This window comes from Panthera tigris, chromosome E1 (assembly GCF_018350195.1).
Source record: "Panthera tigris isolate Pti1 chromosome E1, P.tigris_Pti1_mat1.1, whole genome shotgun sequence".
In the NCBI taxonomy this organism is placed as follows: Eukaryota; Metazoa; Chordata; class Mammalia; order Carnivora; family Felidae; genus Panthera; species Panthera tigris.
Genome location: NC_056673.1, coordinates 14,464,617 through 14,483,640, shown reverse-complemented (window position 1 = coordinate 14,483,640; position 19,024 = coordinate 14,464,617). Strand labels below are relative to the sequence as shown.

General features: G+C 42.9%; 1 protein-coding gene across 7 annotated transcripts in view; it reads right to left on the bottom strand.

Annotated features, from left to right (window-relative positions):
* SMG6 (SMG6 nonsense mediated mRNA decay factor) overlaps positions 1 to 19,024 on the bottom strand; it is a 226,297-nt gene that overhangs the window by 158,529 nt on the left and 48,744 nt on the right. For 6 of the 7 annotated variants that reach the window (XM_042965412.1, XM_042965413.1, XM_042965414.1 and 3 more), the window contains exons 9-10: positions 18,866 to 18,927; positions 12,058 to 12,203 (exon numbers count right to left, since the gene is read on the bottom strand). In XM_042965412.1, coding sequence (XP_042821346.1) covers positions 12,058 to 12,203; positions 18,866 to 18,927 — 208 coding nt within the window. Of the gene's footprint in view, positions 1 to 8,155; positions 8,705 to 12,057; positions 12,204 to 18,865; positions 18,928 to 19,024 lie in introns of those variants that run through there. The other variant, XM_042965416.1, reaches the window with a different exon arrangement.

The window sequence follows — 19,024 nt, the reverse complement described above, 5'->3', positions numbered from 1 at the left end:
ACCAGATATGTAATGTAATGTGGCTGAAACTAGAGAGCACTCTTTTCCAGATCTCTAGCTCAGACCCTTTTGGTAATAAATGGTTTCTATCATTTCAGCTGCAAGCCTCTCTTTACCTTCCTTCCCCACCCAAGTAGTCTTCCCAGTAGTCTACACCTTGAACACCTCTTGGAAAAATTTTAAAATGTGAACCCAGTAACACCATCTGCCATAAAATTAGACTGTAGGAGCTGGAAAAAGACCTACTCTTTGGAAAGCAGCCCACATGCCCTTGCCACCCTGAATACGGGTGCCCCCGTCACACTGCTCCAGGCAGAGCTAAACAAATGCTCAAGTCTGATGGTAAAAAGAAAAAAGGTGTCACAGCATTTTCTCTAGTAACATGCCTGGCAGATTAGGTACCTTGATCTACTCTCCCAAGGAAACAACTAATTATCCTGGAAAAGGTATTTTAAAAATCTTTTTAGAAAGCATACACGAGTTAGGAAATTAAAACGGAATCTTCTGGTCAGAGATTGTGTAAAGATGGGAAACTAGGGATAAAAGTGTGCATGCATTACAGGCAGACTTTACCCTAAGACCATTTGCCACCTGATGAACTTGAGCTTTGGTTTCCAAAGCTTCATGGGTACAGCTAGCCTAAGAGGGTGCCCAAAATCTCTGCCATTAAGCTGGGATCCTAAAGCACTACATCCAAGGTGTGAGAGTGAATCAGAAATAACCCTCGGCCCCATGGGGCACCCGGGTGGCTCAGTCAGCTGGTCGTCCGACTTCAGCTCAAGTCATATGTGATCTCGCAGTTCGTGAGCTCCAGCCCCGCGTCAGGCTCTGTGCCGACAGCTCAGAGCCTGGAGCCTGCTTCAGATTCTGTGTCTCCCTCTCTCTCTGCGCCTCCCCTGCTTGCACTCTCTGTGTGCCTCTCTCTCAAAAATAAATAAACATTAAAAAAAAAAAAAAAAAAAGAACTAACCCATGGCCCCTTGATAAGACAGTTGGAAAAGTATGTTAAATCGTAGGGCTGAACAGAAGAGGAAAAATATTACACTGAAAATATGGACCATGCCCTAGCCCTCACAGGAGTATGCAGCCTGGATTCACATAACCTGAGTGGTCTGTAAACCCTCAAGCAGGTATTTTAATTTAGAATGATTATTTTAGATTGCCCACAATAGGCTGTGGACAAAAGCAAACTCAAGTCTTTTTCCCAATTTTCATCCCAGGTTTCCAAGCACTCCCAATAATGAATTCCAAAGAAAATAAGAAAAAAATTTTAATTGCACAGGAAACAAGGCACAGGAATGACAACCAGCAAAAATAAGAGCTTAGCAGAAAGTTATCTAAAAGGACCCCTTATTCATAGAGTTTTAAATAACCATGTTTAGTATATTTTAAAGAAATAAAAGACAAGCTCACAAATACGTCCAGGGAACAAGAAACTACAAAAAAAAAAAAAAAAAAAAGGTAGATTTGAACAAAATATATCTGGAAATAAAAGCATATAACTGAAGTAAAAAAAAACCTCAGTGGGGCATATTTAGCAGATTAGATATAGCTAAGGAAAGATTCGTGAAATGAAAGACAGAGTTAAAGAAATGATCTGGAATGCAGAGCACAACACAAAAAGTCAAAAAACTGAAAGAGGTTTAAGAGACACTAAAGACATAGAGTAAGGTCTAACCTCTGACTAACTAGAGTCACAGAAGGGGAAGAGAAAGCATGGGCTGATGTAATATTTTTAAAAAGCAGCTAAAAGGGGCGCCTGGGTGGCTCAGTCAGTTAAGCATCCGACTTCAGCTCAGGTCATGATCTCGCAGTTTGTGAGTTCGAGCCCCGCGTCGGGCTCTGTGCGGACAGCTCGGAGCCTGAAGCCTGCTTCGGATTCTGCATTTCCTCCTGTCTCTGCCCCTCCCATGTTCATGTTCTGTCTCTCTCTCTCTCTGTCTCTCAATAATAAATAAACATTTAAATAAAAAAAGCAGCTAAGAATTTTCCAAAACTGCTGAAATCAACTCACAGATATGTGAAGCCCAACAAATCTCTAGCAGGAAGAATAAAAAATAAATCCAAGCTTAGACAAATCATTAGAACTGCAAAACATCAAATAATTTAAAAAAAAATTTTTTTTAATTTTTAAAAGACCTGGAAAGCAACCAGAAAGAACAGATTATTTTTAAAAGAGAAACAATTTGACTGATGGTTGGCTTTCAATCAGCAACGGTGAAAGCCCAGAGACAATAAATTATCTTAAATGGGGACTGAAGAACAATAGCTATTAACCTAGAACCCTATTACCAGTGAATATAGATCCTTCAGGAATAAGGAAAATAGGGGTGCCTGGGTGGCTCAGTCAGTTAAGCACCCAACCCTTGATTTCGGCTCAGATCACAGTCTCACCGTTCCTGAGTTCCAACCCCACGCTGGGCTCCACACTGTGTCAGCATGGAGTCAGCTTAGAATTCTTTTTCCTGCTCTCTCTGCCCCTACCCCACCCATGCTCTCCATCTCTCTCAAAATAAATAAATAAACAAAAAAATTAAGTTAATAATTTATTTATTAAGAAAGGAATAAGGAAAATAAAGCCTTGTAGACAAATAAAAACCGAAAAAATCTGTCATCAAAAGAACTTCACTAAATAAATTCTAAAGAATATACTTGAGGCAGAAAGAAAATGATCCCAGGTGGAGGTTATGAAATGCAAAAAAGAATGAAAAGAAAAATTTACTCATAGTAAATATGAGTGGATCTAAACAAGCATTTACCAACAACATAATAACAACAACAACAACAAACAGCAACAATTTGTCTTGTAGGGTTTGAAAGGAAAAAGACAATTCAAATACATGACAAAGCAGCTTATAAACTGGAGAGATACAGTATAGAATTTAAGTATTCCATGGCCCTTGTATTATTTCAGAAGAGAATGAAAATACTGAATAACCTGACTTTTGGCAAGGTAAGTGTATATGCTCTCATTCCTAGGGTTAATCACTAATAAAATAAAAAGAAACTAGTAGGGAAAGGAGAAGAAAAGAGTGGGGAAAAAAATCCAAAAGAAAGTAAGAAAGAAGAAAAAAGGGAACAAAATGGGTATAAGAATGGGAAAGCATTAGGGGAAAATATCTGCAAAATATATATCTGATAAGGGGCTTATATTCAGATCACAGAGAGAAATGTTGAAACTTAATAATAAAGGCAAACAACTTGATTTTTCAATGGGCAAACGATTTAAGTAGATACTTACCAAAGAAGATATACAAATAGTAAATAAGTACATGAAAACTCACTCATCATCCTCAGTCATCAGGGAAACACAAAACGAAATTAAAACCAAAATGAAATGGCACCACATACCCACCAGAACCACTAAGTAAAGAAGACTGACAATACCCAATATTGGCAAGGATGCAAAGAAATTGGAGCTCCTACACCTTGCTGCAAGGAATGTAAAATGGCTCAACTACTTTGGAAAACAATTTAGCAGTTTCTTATGAAGTTAAACATATACTTTACTGTATGACCCAGAACATCTACTCCAGGGTATTTACCCAAATGATTAAAATATACGTTTACAAAAAGGCTTTCATACCAACATTCGCGGCAGTTTTGTTCATAATAGCCCAACAGTAGAAACAACCCAAACATTTATCAACAGGTAACTAGATAAACAAAATGGTATTATACCCTCACAGTAGAATACTATTCAGTAATATAAGGGAATGCAGTACTGATACACAGAAACAACATGAATAAATCTCAGACACGTGAAGCTGAGCAAAACACGAAAGAGTACACACTGATTCCATTTATATGAAACTCTAGAAAAGGCACATCCAGTGTATGGTGACAGAAAGCGGGTCGGTAGTCAGCCTGGGGCCAGGGGTAGGAACAGAGGTCAACTGGCATGAGCACAAAGAAAACTTTTCAGGATGATGGAATGTTCTGTGTTTTGATTGTGAACATTAGTTACCTAGGTATATAAATGGGTCAAACTCATTTAAATACATTCTTAACATGGGTTCATTTTATTGTGTACATACTTTACCTCAGTAAAAGCTTATTTTTAAAAAATAAGACCGTATAGGGGCGCCTGAGTGGCTCACTCAGTTGGGCGTCTGACTCTTGGTTTCAGCTCAGGTCATGATCTCACGGTTTGTGAGTTCAAGCCCCGTGTCCAGCTCTGCACTGACAGTGTGGAGCCTGCTTGGAATTCTCTCTCTCCCCTCACACTGTGCCCCTACCCGAGTCCCTCTCTCTCTTTCTCTCTCTCAAAATAAATAAACTTAAAAAAAGAAATAGACAGTATATATAAATCCAAATGCTCTAATAATTACAATAACTGTCAACGGATTCAGTGTTCATAACAACCCCAAAGAGAAAACAACTCAAATGCCCTTAAACATAAGAATGGGTAAACTGTAATAAATGAATAAAATGTAGTATTGTAGCAATGAAAATGGATAAACTACAACCACACACATCAACATGGACAGAATTCACAAACATTACATGTAACAAAATAAGCCAGAGAAAAAAAGAATGTAAATAACATGATTAAGCATGATTCCATTTATATGCAAGCAAAACCAAACTATGTTTTGTTTAAGAGGACGTACTTATAACAACACTATAAAGAAAAGTAAGAGGATGAACTCCACAGGTCAGGTTGACGATTACCTGGAAGGGTGAGGGACAATTACCTGGAAGGGTGCACACAAAACACAACAGGGAGTTTCTGAGGTGCTAACAAGATTTTATTTCTTAATCTAGGTAGGGGTTCCATGTGTATTCACTTTATCATCCTTTCAAATGCTTTAGCCTCTCATCCTCTTTTCTGCATGAACAATATATCCATTTTTCCCTAGGCCAAAAATAAGAATCACAGTCTCTTCTAAGAATGGCATGTGAGGGGCTCCTCAGTCGGTTAAGTGTCTGACTTCTGCTCAGGTCATGATCTCAGGGTTACATGAGTTCGAGCCCCACATAGGGGCTCTGTGCTGACAGCTCGGAGCCTGGAGCCTGGAGCCTGCCTCAGATTCTGTGTCTCCCTCTTTTTCTCTGCCCCTCCTCCGCTCGTACTCTGTCTCTCTCTAAAATAAATAAACATTAAAAAACTTAAAAAAAAAAAAAGAGAGAATGGCATGTTGAAAAGCCTCTTTTGAATTTATTTTAATTTTTTAAGTTTTATTTATTTATTTTGAGAGAGAGAGTGCAGGAGAGGCAGAGAGAAAGGGTGAGAGAGAGAATCTCAAGCAGGCTCCGCTTGTCAGTGTAGAGCCTGACATGGGGCTCAAAATCACAAACCGTGAGATCATGACCTGAGCTGAAACCAAGAGTTGGCCACTTAACCGAGTGAGCCACCCAGGCGCCCTGAAAAGCCTCTATTTTAAAAGCAAGAGGGATATTAGAAAAGATTGTGACAGTAAGAAACAATGCTCCTAAAAAGTCCTTTAAAAGAGAGACATAGAAACACAGACACTACATTTCCCAAAACAAGAGAAAGACAGAAAATTACTTTTACCAATCGGTCATTAACAATGCTTTCCAGGGGCGTCTAGTGGCTCAGTGGGTTGAGTGTGTGACTTCGGCTCAGGTCATGATCTTGTGGTTTGTGAGTTCGAGTCCCACATCGGGCTCTGTGCTGACAGCTCAGAGCCTGGAGCCTGCTTCAGACTCTGTGTCTCCCTCTCTCTCTGCCCCTCCCCTGCTCTCACTCTGTCTCTCTCTCAAAAAGAAATAAACGTTAAAGAAAATTTTTTTAATGCTTTCCATTGTGAGAGGGAGATTCCCTCTTATCCATGAGAATAGTAAATATGGAACCTCAACAACAATCTTGATATCCCTAAACCATATCCTTCTGCCAGCTTATTATCCGTGGTCCCACTAGAGGCTCAAGTAGCCTAGGAGAATTCTGACCCCCCAACTCCTTCATCTCTACTTGCTCCTCTTCAGTCTCAAATCAGAGTCCAGGATCACTTTTTGCATCAAAGAACAGCAGCTGCTCAGATTTTGGCGGGGTATCAGGGGATGCTTTCATTGTTTAACTGTCTCAATTAAGTCCAGGGAAGTTTTTCTGTCTTCTGATAGGGAAGGCTGGACACTTAAGACCTGGGTTAATTTATGTAATTTACTAGCCATGCAACCTTGATTAAGTTACTAAAACTTTCTGTTCCCTTTCAGGTCATCTATAAAGTAAGATACAAAATATCTGTCCCACCTGTCTCAGACAGCTGATAGGAGAAATCAAATGAAAATACATACACAGTAACTATAAAATGTCATCAAGTATTAACGCGGTGTCGTTTTGTTGTTGCCGTTATTGGTCACTACCTCTGAAAGCCACAATTCTTCCTCAGACCATCATCTAGTTGATTAGGATACAAAGTACAACTTACTCCCTCTAACCCCATCCCCAGAACACACCTACTTTCCCTTTGTCTTCAACACATAGTACCTATCTGGCCCGAGTCCCCTGTAACCTACCCATTTAGAATTTTTCTCCCCAGGAAAAACTTAAAGAGAACTCAGGAAAGGCAGCTGGGAGTCCTGCTGCCAACATTCCTGTCAGTAATGTCTTCCTTTCAGAACAAGTTCTTCATGGAGCAAAAGAAAATCAAATTGGGAAGCTGTAAAACGGCAGGAGAGATGAGCTATCTGGCCCATTTCAGCTCCCGGGTTATGATGGGATGTTACACGTCAGCACTCCAAACCAAAGAACCAAGGACACCAACCCACAGTGTCACACTGGGGCAAACACAGAAATCATTTCTTCAACTGACACATAAGAGGCTTACTTTTGTTGATATGACTGAATTTTCTCATTTCTTTAGCTTTTCATAACTGTTTCTCTTTCCCAGCCTAAAGTAACAGTCGTTCTAAAAACAAGGACCATGGAAATCAGAGTCAAGAAAGATAGGGAGGTTCCCTTGACATACTCACTCCTTTAACTTTTCCTCTTTTCCAGGGAATTCTAAGGGAAGAAGGCTGTGCTAAGCAACCTGTTGATAGTTATATCTCCCCCAGAGGGATAGAGGGCATAGCTGAAGGACGTGTCCTCCTCTGGCCTGCCTTCTAAAGCCTAGCCTCTTCTGACCTTCAAATCTATTTCTCACAAAAATTTGTTGGCTAAGCTGGCTCTCTGTTAATTTACTCTAAACTGAGCAGTTCGGAAAGTGAAGGTCAGGCAGTGCTGATTACCTGGAGAAATCTACCCATAGATCCTTTAGGAGAAAAAGCCCAAGGGCTTCTAGCACTAGAGATATAGAAGGAGGAATGAGAGGGACAGTTTGTACAGCTAAACTCAAGCCTAACCCCTTATGAAAGGTGGATTTCCTGTACAACTGTTCTGACAAGCAGAGGATTAGGCACTTCATACATTTTGCTTTGGTAAGAGACTCAGACAGAAGTGAACCGCCACAGAGGAGCAGACTGCTGTACTCAAGGGCTGTAAGGTGGATGTAGCTGGAAATCAAAGGAACTTTGGTTGTGAAGCAAACTTCTCAACTAGACTCAATCTGCATACACAACAGCAGCCTGAAGGGGTGGGTCTCCACCTCAAGCATCCCAACATCTAGGTTGGCCACTATCCGTCCCAGCTGTGACTCTCCATCCCTTTGGAGACACACATGTGGCACTCCCCCTACCGCCTCCAATTTAGGATTCCTAACAAACCATAAGAGCAAGCATAAATGATAATGCCAGTCCAGCCCTACCTCAATCCCAGCCCCTGCATGTTCCCTAAAAGCAGGGAGCACCGACGGCACACACAAGAAGTGTCTCTTGGGTGCCCTCTTGCTGCCACCAGAGCACCATTTCTGCAGGGCTGAAATGGAGGCCTAGTCTACGAACTGGCAGAGGAGGAAAAGGAGGAGGAAAAAGAGGGGGCCAGGGCACAGAAAAGGGAAGTTATTCCAGTGGTGGCCAATGAATAACATCCAATGATTTATAGGAAGTATAATCCAATAATACAGTAAAATAAAACAGTGTGTGCCTGAGATGGTTTTGATTCCAGGAATTATAAAACATATTTTTTTTTTAAAAAGAGAGAGACCAAGAGGGGGTGAAAAAAAAAAAAAAAAAAAAGGAAGGGGGGGGGAAGGCCAGATTGGACCAAATTGGGCACAGATGGGGGATGCAATGGGTTTCAGTGATGCCCTACCACAAACGTTGCTTCAATTATTCCTCTTCAAGAAACTCCAGTTTATTTCCTTAAATTACAAAATTTTTAAAAAATTAAAATTCTTGGAGTGTTTGTGGTTTAGATCAACAGTTCACCCTCCAGCATCACGTCAGTCAGTCAGATGGCCACTGAAGTGTTAAATGCTGAGGCACGTGGAGAAGCCCCATTTCTCCCTTCAGGCTCAAGAATGCTGTAGAGACATTACCAATTGTGACATCACTCTGGGAACCACCTATCTCACCACCACCCATCACTCACCAAAGGACAATTTTGGACATGGGCCAAGTAAGGAACACACTGTTCAATGAGAGCTGGCTTGCCCAGAACTATGGCCGCCTTCATCCATGCATTCAACAAAGGCTTAGTGCCTAATAAATAGCAGGCACTTTGCTAAGAGCCCCCAAACATCCTTCAAATTCATCTGTCCCCAATCACTTCTGTGCAGGATTCTAGAGTCTATAGTTCCACTCAGGCAGAATTTTTGCAAAGGGTCCATATGAGAGGAGGAGATAAAGGTCTCCCCCCCCACCAATGGCCCTCAACCCATGCATTTTTTTTTTTTAAGATCTTATTTTTAAGTTATCTCTATACTCAACATGGGACTCGAACTCACAGCCCTGAGATCAAGAGCTGCGTGCTCCACCTACTGAGCCAGCCAGGCATCCCTCAACCCGTGAATTTGAAGATCAGTGCTGAGATCGGAAAGTTTAGATGGATTTTAAATGATGTGGCAAAACTCAATTTATTATCCCCTGTGCAAAGAGGGCAAATCTGACCTTCATCCTCCACCTTCCTGAGCGCCAGGGTAAACTATAACCTAGGAAAAGGGGAAAGATGCCTTTAACTCACCACTTGCTAAGTTTTTCTCCTCCATTTTAACTTGGGAGGCATCCAAAGCTTTTAAACAGTTTTGTGTCTCTCTTGACCACAAGGAAAGCACATTTTAAAAAGTAATCACACTACAGAGTTAGTATCATTTCTATCCCTCAACTATTGGTATTTTGAAAAGAGGAGAGCAATACAAGGGTGGCACTGAACACACATACACAGACACACAAAATGAATTAGAGGCATTAACAAAGAACATACTTTTTAGTAAGGACGTCCCTGTTGCTCTTCAAATCACACTCCTAAGGTACCACATCTACAAGGAAGGCCCAGGCACAGACTGAAAGGATCGCGACTGCCTTGGGGGCCACAGATCACCTCTGCTTCAGGCTGGAATGTTCCTTCTCCACAGAGTCCAGGAACTGACATACACAAACACCCACCCAGAAGGACATGTCCAAGAAGGAATGGAAAGAAAAATGATGGCCCAGATGTTCTGTAACTTGCAGTGACTGCCAAATCACCAAGACCCCAAGCACCTGGGAGGGCCAGGCAGCATCAGGCCCTTGCTTCCCGGTCTCAGACAGTCAGGGTTCCGTGTCTGGGTGGCGACTCTGACAGCAAGCAGACTGGCCTGGAGAGAAGCCTTTAGAAGGGCACCAGCTGACAGGACTTGCGGGCTGAACACTCAGGGCTGATTTATCACTTCCTTACTCATAAAAATGTGATTCAAACTGCTGCTGATTAGTGAAGGATTTAAATCTTTACCCTGTCCCCAACCCCCTTCCCTCTCCACCCCCGGCACAGATGCTGCTACTCAGCCACAACACCCCCTTCTTGCCACTGTCCGTGCAAGCACAGCACAGGGGCCCAGAGAAGATGACTCATGTGCTGGGAAATGGAAAAGTGCATCTTCCCACCAACCAGCCCCGCTGAGTGCTCTGCTCACCCCTCTCCCAATGGCAGCCCACACAGTGGGGTCTGGACGGCCGCCTCAACTGCACACCGGGTACTTGGCAGCACGTCCGCAGAGCTCTCTGTCCCAGCTGAGTGTTATATCCTGTGGCCCGGGCTGTTTTTCCCTGAAACGCTCTTGGAGCTTCTGACCACCTCAGCTCCTACTCCCCTTGGCCCCAGCTGCCTCATGGAGGTAAGCGTCAGGACCAGGCCAGAAACGAGAAGGGTCTCAAGTCAAGCACAGGCTTTGACATGTCCTTCTTGGCTAGCGGGTCCTCATTATGACTGACCACGGATGGAAGAGTCCTAAAAAAAAGAACCTTGGCCTCAAATGGGAGAACCACCTATTTTCTTCTTTCTCCGTTCTCACCATCTCACCTTCCTTTCACCCATATTTTCTTAACCTTTACGTAATAGCAGCTACAAGAAAAGGACTCACTCGTGGCCTATGAAAAGGCCAAGGCATTCCTTTTCATGGAGCAGAAGCTGCTGACAACAGATGCTTCACAGGCAAGAGTTGCAGGTCCTTTACATTCACACCTCCTGAGACCACAGGTCACCTGAGGCCGGAACCACACCTTGGCAGAGGCTGCGGTTCTGTGACAGGCAACTCCCTGAACTCCGTGTTGCTGCCGGAGGGAAGCAGGAAAATAAACAGGAGGGCATCTCCCGAGTCTGGTGAGCCTCCCACTCGACAGAACCAGCAGAGCAACGGTGAAGGAATCAATCCCCCTCCCCTTTGGACTTCAAGCCTCACGATGACAGCACTTCACAAACTTTATTTCCTCCTTCCTGGAAACTCCCGCTGCTGCCTCAGGAGTGCGTGCTTCCTCAGAGGTGTTCTCAGGAATAACGAGCCAGCCTCAAAAAAGGCACCCAAGCCTCTGCATCTCGACTTCTGCTGGGAATTCTAAATGCTGTAGCAGGCAGCACGAGATGAGAAAATCCTCTAAGATTCAGATATGACTGAAAACGCAGGCGGAGCAGCAGAGGACCTTGCAGAGTGTCCCAGGAGGAGCCAAGTGTCGAGGGCAAGTGTGGCATACACTCTCATCTGGGGAGAAATCCACCACCCCCCCCCAACACCAGCGAGCTGAAGCATAACCCCCAAACACAAATGGGAAGGGAAGTAAATCCACCTCAGAGGGAGAAAGCACTAAGAAGAGATATAACAAGAGAACTGGCAACACTCTGTCCGGAAAGGCCAGGTCTGTTTTACAACAGAGTCTGCACGGGACAAATCCCACTTCTTGGCATTTCCGATAACAAGCGCTGAGACCAAACAGTCTCTGTCAATGCTCCGAAACGGTTCTTTGGCAGCATGGACCAAATAAACACACAAAACAATGTCACCCTCGCGCTGCATAGCTCCGTCAAGTCAAACCACATCATCCTTACCTAAGTGGGGTGGAGGGGAGGGATCCTGGTAACATCCTTCAACAGTGACCTGGTCCTCAGAACATTTAAAACTCCTGCCAATCAGCCCCTCCCTCCCCAGTGTTAAAAACCCCAGTGTTCAGAAAAGCATTTCAGAATGCACACCAGTATGATAGCCAAATTCTGGGCCTGGTGATTTTTGTGCTTCCAGCTTGAGTCACCAAAGCTCATCAATTCACTGTTCGTACTCCCTGGCAGGCTCCCACAAGGGATAGCCCATAGGGAACTAGACTTTTCCATATCGAACAAACAGGGTACATGAGTCCAGAAACAGCTATTCCCAATCCCTGCCAAGCGTATGGTCTCTGCAATGAAACATTTCAGCAATGCCTCTCCCCTGGGAGAGGCTCTGGGTCTGCAGCCTCCAAGAGGCCTTGCTGCTGCCTTCAGCATGGCCAGATGTGCAACAGCATCTCTGGGTTTGCAAATTAAGCTCCATACCCATGATTCCCTCCTTTCATCCCACCCAAGCACTAGAGAGTCATACAGATTTCAGAGAGTAGATTGAAAATTGGAGAGACACTGATAAGAGAAGTGTGTGTGTGTGTGTGTGTGTGCACGCGCGCGTGTGTATCAGGTGAATGGAGTGATATGGTACCATAGGAAAGAAGCTAGATTAATCTTTACCTGTGTAGATAAAGAAACGAGACATTCCTTACCTTTCAACTGAGAGTTGTGCACAGCGAACATGTTGATGGTCATAAGCTGCAGCATGCGGGTACTTCCAATAGGAGAGGGGCTATGCTGCAGCAACACCTGGAACTCCTTGAGGACCTTCTCAGCCACCGCAGGGAATGTCTCCATCCTACAAACACAGCCAGCTCATTCAGGGAGGTATGTGCCCAACAGCAGTTGGCGTGTACGCGCACACACAAAATCGCCCCCCCCCGTCCCATCCCACGGTGTCTCTCTGAAAGCAGACAACTAATGCCTAGGACGTTTTCTTTCACAAACCTTCCTGGTATCCTAAGGTGGCGACCACATTTAAGAGAAAGAATTGATCAGGGATGGAAACAACTCAACCTCTGGATAAGTTGCTCTGAGTTATTATGCTCTGGTATGCTATTTCCTAACCCCTGGCAGTAAGTGGATTCAAGCTGAAGTCAAAGTTTCTCTGTGAAACAATCGGTTTTTGTGAACAGTGAACGAATTTTCTTTAAGCTCTAAAACCTACATATTCCCCAAACTCTCTGGTATGAAAACTATTCTATAAAAAGAGGTTCATGAATCTAGAGAGCCCTCACTCGAGGCTTCGCTTCAGGAAACCAGACCGAGCTCTGCTGCTGTGTTTCAGGTGCTATCGCACTAACTGCTCCACCTAAGGATCCCAAACTTCCCCTTGAAGAATCCCTAGCCCAAGGGCCCTAATGATGTGTTTCAGTCTTTCCTGTGTTGCTGTCCTCCTCCCTCTCACAAGCCTCTGCTCATCAGGGTCTGTATGTTTTCAGGCCAGTGGAAATATAATGCCCTGGCCAACTGCCACTCCCAATACAGGAAGAGCCTGTAATGTAGGGAGGTAGAAATCCAGCCAGTGACCTAGGGCTCCTAAAGAGAGGTCATTCAAACCACTGCTTGCCAAATGTGGCCACTGGATCCCAAACAGTGGTGCATGCCTGGAGCTCCTTTGGCAACACGAACAAACCACAGCCCAAGTCCTCAGAAAATAAAAAGCAAATTCAGACTTGGTGCTAGAGAGAGAAACCAGGCACATGGGCCTTAGAGCCATGCCGAACAATTCGTGGTCAGCAAAGTATCTTTTATCCATCCTCAACCCCCACCCCCCCCAAACAAACAAACTCCTTGTGGTACACTGGGGGTAGGGGGGGTGGGGGTGAGGAATAGCTCCAGGCGGGATTAATAAATAGCTTCTGGAAAGCCACAGGGAAGGGAATCCTTCTCAAAAGATGCAACAGTTTCAGGTCCTAGAGAAAGGTGCTCCTGGTTTCACCTGAACCTTGGCCCTTTCCCCACTGAATAGTAGCCTCCAGGGGTTAGGAAAGAAGCTCCAGAGCTTTCTGGCATTTTAGCAATCTTCATTCCTTGCCCTTGGATGGCAACTCCTATTACTGACCTCCTGGTACCCAGGAGTCATGCCACAGCTATGGGTCAATTACAGTTTATACTTCAGTTCCCTTCTCTGCTGAGCTGTCCTCATTTTCATTGGCACAAAACATGCCATGTATTTGCTTTTTTCCCCAACGTGCCATTTCAGTGCCCCTCCTCCCCAAAAAACAAGAGGGGAAAAAAAAGAACCTTGTTTTTCCTTCCAGAAGTTTCAGAACCATTAAAACTCTTGGTAGGTTTGGAATGGCAGAGAGTGATATGTTTGGGGCTGGAATGGATCCATTTTTCCCCATGGGCTATAACAAAGGTTTCATTTTAAATCTTGACACTGTGCAGCACTCTTTCTGGTTGGAGGTGGGGAGGGGGCTAGCACTTCTCATTACGAGAATAGCAGTGTTCACTCTGCTTGAAAAGCAGCCACAATGGGCAAGTTTCAGAGCCATGTGTCTCCGTGTTGAAAAGCAGTAGAGAGCCAGCACGGAATGACATGACAGAAGTGTCACGTGGGACAGTCCTGCTTCGAAGCTGTGTCTGAGGAAGCCTCTTCCCTGGGGTGGAAATTGAAACAGATCCATTAACTCCCTAGGTCAGACTGGAATCTCAAACGAGCACCAGGTCAAATGTCCACATCTTTTTTTTTTTTTTTTAATTACAATAAAATCCTCCCTTTGCCTTTCAACTAGTTCAACATGATGAAAACAAAAGTAAACATCAAATACATAAGGATATAAACTAGAATACTTCAATTCTGAGCTACGAGAAGGAAGATGAATCCACTCAGACTACATCAGCTCAGTTAGTAACTGAGGGACGCACAGATAAAAGATCTTTCCTCTGGACTCAATCACAGGGTTTCTAGTTCCCAATTTTGTCACTAAATTGCTGATTTTGGCCTCAGACTACCTGTGAGCAGTTTTATGTTTCTCTTTGCTCCACCCATATCACAGAACAAAAATTATATTAAAGTGGAGATAAATACAACATACAATTTATGTTTAAAGTTTTATAAAATTATAAAAGCAGCAGCAACAGTAGCAGCAGAGGAGGAAGACAGAAAGCATAAGATGGTAATTTATAACAGCAAAAAATTGGAAACAGCCTAAAATGCCCAACAATAGCCGATTATTAAGATGGCACATCCATATAACTGAATTCTGTTTTTTAAAAGTTGTATTACATTTTTAATCATGTGGGGGTAAGTTCAATATATATTAAATGAAAACAGTTTTAAAGTAGTTTAATATCCCTTGTTAAGCATATTTGTAAAAAACAAAAATAAATGTGGGGGGGATATGTATAGAAAAAAAGATAAAAATATATGCCAAATGTTAAGGATGGAAAGTTATCTCTGGATAGTGAGAATATGGGCAATTTTTTATTTCTTCTCTTGTTGGGCTTTCTTAGTATTTTACACTGAGCACTATAGGCAGTAAATAGATTTTCCCTACAATGAATACGTCTGGACTTTGTATATAAAACATTTATAATTTTAAAAATAAATCAAGACATAAACATTGCATTTTTCACAATTCAAAGACCAAAATAAATATATCAGGCTTTGAATTCCAAGAGACCTTGAAGTTGTGCAAACAGCGTGACTAGGCAAGTAAGTAAAAGTTAAAGTGGTAACTTTAACCAAGGCAATAATGGGAGGCAAAATCATTCTATTTGTCACAAATCAAAAGTCCACAGGCTGCCGGCTTCCCAGCCTCTCTCAGGGGAGTCAAGGCGCAGGTCTGATCAGCCTCTCACCAGGAAAGCAAGTGTCTGTGAGGAACCATATGGGATCCCTGACTCAGCCCCTCTCCTGCGCCTGAGAGGATTCGGTCCCTATCCTTAAAAACTGCAGAAGATACAATAAATTTCAGGATGAGTGTTTACAGACTGCTTTCTGAAATGATCTCTAGAGACACCTTGTCTCATTTGAATGGCCGTTTCAAGAAAGTTGTCTTTCAGACAACACTGGGACCTAAATCGGGAGTGACTAACTGGGCAGGACCCAACCTCTCCAATGCTGAGGAACACAGAGGGGCTAGATGACACTCTCTGCAGAAAAGAATCAAGCTCCTTAACTTTTCTCAACTTCTTAATTTTTAAAAACTAAACAAGATAAGGAGCAATCCAGTAGCAAAACAAAAACAAACAAAACTAAGCCATGTGACAGGGTAAAAACGAGAGGAAAAAAAATTTCATAGTGCTGTAGAACATAAGGACTGGAGTGGACCCTGGACATCATCTATTTAAACTACTGATAAGGAAACTGAAGTCCAAGGAGGCTTTGACTTGTTCCCTCTCGAGGTCTTGTAATTAGTCAGTGGTAAAAAAAAAACAAACAAACTCTTGTTGGCACCTGAGGCCATCTAATGCTCTTTTCCCCTGGACACTGAGGAAGGAGGGCCATGATGCACACAGTAGGCACTCAAGCAGATACGGATGCCATTTGGGACACCTGGCACAGAGAAGACACAGGCCCGGAGAGCAACGTAACCCGGGGCTTTTCTCAAAAGGCAGGCGAGACAGTGGATGTGTCTTCAGCTGCTCCCCATTACAATCTCCTCACTCTTAATTCATTTTCAACGCCTCCCACATTTCACATCTTCTTGGTAATTAGGCACCAGTCCATGTTGTTGTGTGTGGTTTGGGCTCCCTGCTTTTCTAGTCTTACAGACTACTATACTTCTTTTTTCCCCCAATAGAAGTTACTTCTGTCTCTGCCTTCCAGAATAAATATGGGGCTCAATTCTTTTACCTCTAGGTCTGCACAAGAAGAATACTCATCAAGGGGGCTGGACTGCCTATAATTTACATATATTTTCCTTATGCGAACACGACTGTAACTCATTTTTTATGAAGGTGAAACTAGACTGGACTTATCTTTTTGCCAACAGAATGTGTTACATGCAAAAATGGAAGAGGTCCTGAAAAATAATCTGGACCACAACAAACCACCTCTGACAAATGAGATAATCTATTCTTTTTCAAAGGCTTCCCGAGAAGAAAATTCCCAAACATCTTCTCTCTGTGAAATTGTCTTACACCTAAACCAAGTCTCTTCAGCTGTAACATAAGCCTATTTTCTCTTACTGTCATCCCACAGGAATCAAAACTATCTGGTTATGACTCTTTTATATTTAAATACAGTTAGGGTACCCCACAGCTGTCTCTAGACCTTTTTTTTTACCTTAATTTTTTTAAGATTTTATTTTTAAGCAATCTCTCCTCCTACTATGGGGCTCGAACCCACAACCCTGAGATCAAGAGTCACATGCTCCACTGACTGAGCCAGCCAGGCACCCCTTACCTTAATTTTCTTAAGATTAATTTCTCCTCTCAGAAATTATTTTCTAGCTTTTAAATCATTATTGTGGTTCTTTCCCTGACATCTTCCAAAATATCTATGAGAATTTTTAAAGACAACAAAAGTAAAGTTCTACCTAATACTTAAACCTGACAAAAATATATCCTAAGTATTTCTACGTTCTGGACCAAGATTTATAACTTCTTTAGCCAAAATCTCTAACAGAACAGTGGTTCCCAACCAGGAGCAATTTTTTCCCCCGGAGGGAACATGTGGCATTGTCTGGCGACATTTATAAGTATCATGACTGGTGAGAAGAGGAAGGGACACTATTGGCATGGAGTGGGTAGAAGTCTGGGATGCTGTTAAACCATCATAAGATGTGCATCGTAACGATGCACAGGACAGCCTCCAACAACAGAGAATTCTAAGGCTCAAAATATCAACGGTATGAAGGTTGAAAAATACTGACTTGGAACAACACAGTACATGAACATTTAAAGAAAAAACACAGGAAAATGAGAGAAGGAGAGAAATATGGAGTGGAAAGGTAGTAAGGGAAAGAAAGATTTTTAAAATGATAACTAAAAAAGATAACAAAGAGATAAGGAACCATAGTTCCTATTTTAGGTGCAGCATAACAGTATTTCCTGCTATGATGGGTTAATTTTATGAAATGATATTGGTATCATCTTGCCTACCTTGTAACTGTAGCTTTACATGACTCACTGGTGATTGGACTGGGTCTACTATTACCTCCTAGAACACTAGGAACCTTCTCTCTAGTCTTTCACAACCTATCATTTCTTGTAAAGATTTACTCATTCATTCAGTAAATATGTGCTGTAGGTACCGTATGCCAGGCACTAGGGATACAACAGTGTTGAGTAAAAACTGCCAGAGTAGAGCTTACAAGGTGGGGGGGGGGGGGGGGGGGGGAGGGAGGAGCTACTGACACACCTGATTTCCTTTTCACGAGTGAATTACTTCACACTTAGTTCTCCTACTAGAGATGCATCTATTGGCACTGCTCTAGGTTTCCCAAGTGATTTCAAAATCAAGAGTACCCCCTGTGCTGGCCATCACTGTCACTCTTGCCCAGGTTGATGACAAATGAGTATGTAATAAGCACACTTTCTAGTTCACCATCCATGGAATAGTGTTTCTTAAAACGGGACAAAGCCTTTCAGCTTCTCCCACTAGGAAAACGTTCTAGAGCATCATAGATAAACTTAGAAGGTTATGGCAGAAAGCGAGAGGGAAATACTAACAACAACCTGGGGGATCCATAATCCAAAAGATACCACCTCAAAGGGTAGCTCCTAATAAAACCTCCAATTCAGAAAATACTAAAACGCAGTAGAAGACTGGTCAGAGAGCACTGCCACTTATTCCTCTCCTTGACTACAAGGGCCCTCAGCACACCTCAATTCTGGTATGCAGGCATACATCAGACTTTAGGATCTCTAGTTTTATACAGCAAGGAAAAACTCTGATCCACCAAAGGAATACTCAAAACCTAATCTCTTTCCAGGGACTTAATGCGTGAAGTAACAGGGGTTTTGCACACACCACTTTCCCTGAGATTTATATGTAAAACCATGGCGGATGGGGAAACCATAGAAAAATCTCGGCATTTACAGGGATCAGCAATATGGGGCAGGAGCCTGAGCAGATAAGAAAGGGGTATGGTTCAGAAGGAAGAGAAAATGTTAGAGGAAAGCAAATGTTACCCTCCTCTTTAAGGGAAAATTAATGGATGCTAGTCTCCTTAAGGAGGACCCCTGGGATTGAGTATGACTTCCTTAAGGAGATCACTAGGGGCTGGGCTGAAAGGCAAAGGAAAGAGAAACCAGAGGGACTAGCAGTGGGGGATGGGTGTTTAAAGGGGGCTTTAGTAAAGGTAGAGAAAGAAGAGACAGACGGATGCAGAATAATATTTCCCAAACTTCATGAGCAGAGTGAGTGAAGGGAAGAGAAGGTGGAGCCCTCTAAGAATTCACACCCTGTGCCCTCAGTTACAAACACAGTCTAGTTGCTAACAATATTAAATTCCAAAATGACTTGTAATGTAGGAAAATAAAATAAACATCCTGCACACTTACCCAATCCGGGTAAACAGCTTCCCATGGGCATGGAGAAAACTGAGGATGAACCTTTTGTTCAGCTGCATGGGAAAAAGAGAGAGGAGAAAACAATTAAACTTTCCCCAGTTTCCTGTTACTGAACAGAGTCCCTAGTGACACAATAACCTGGCCAGGGTC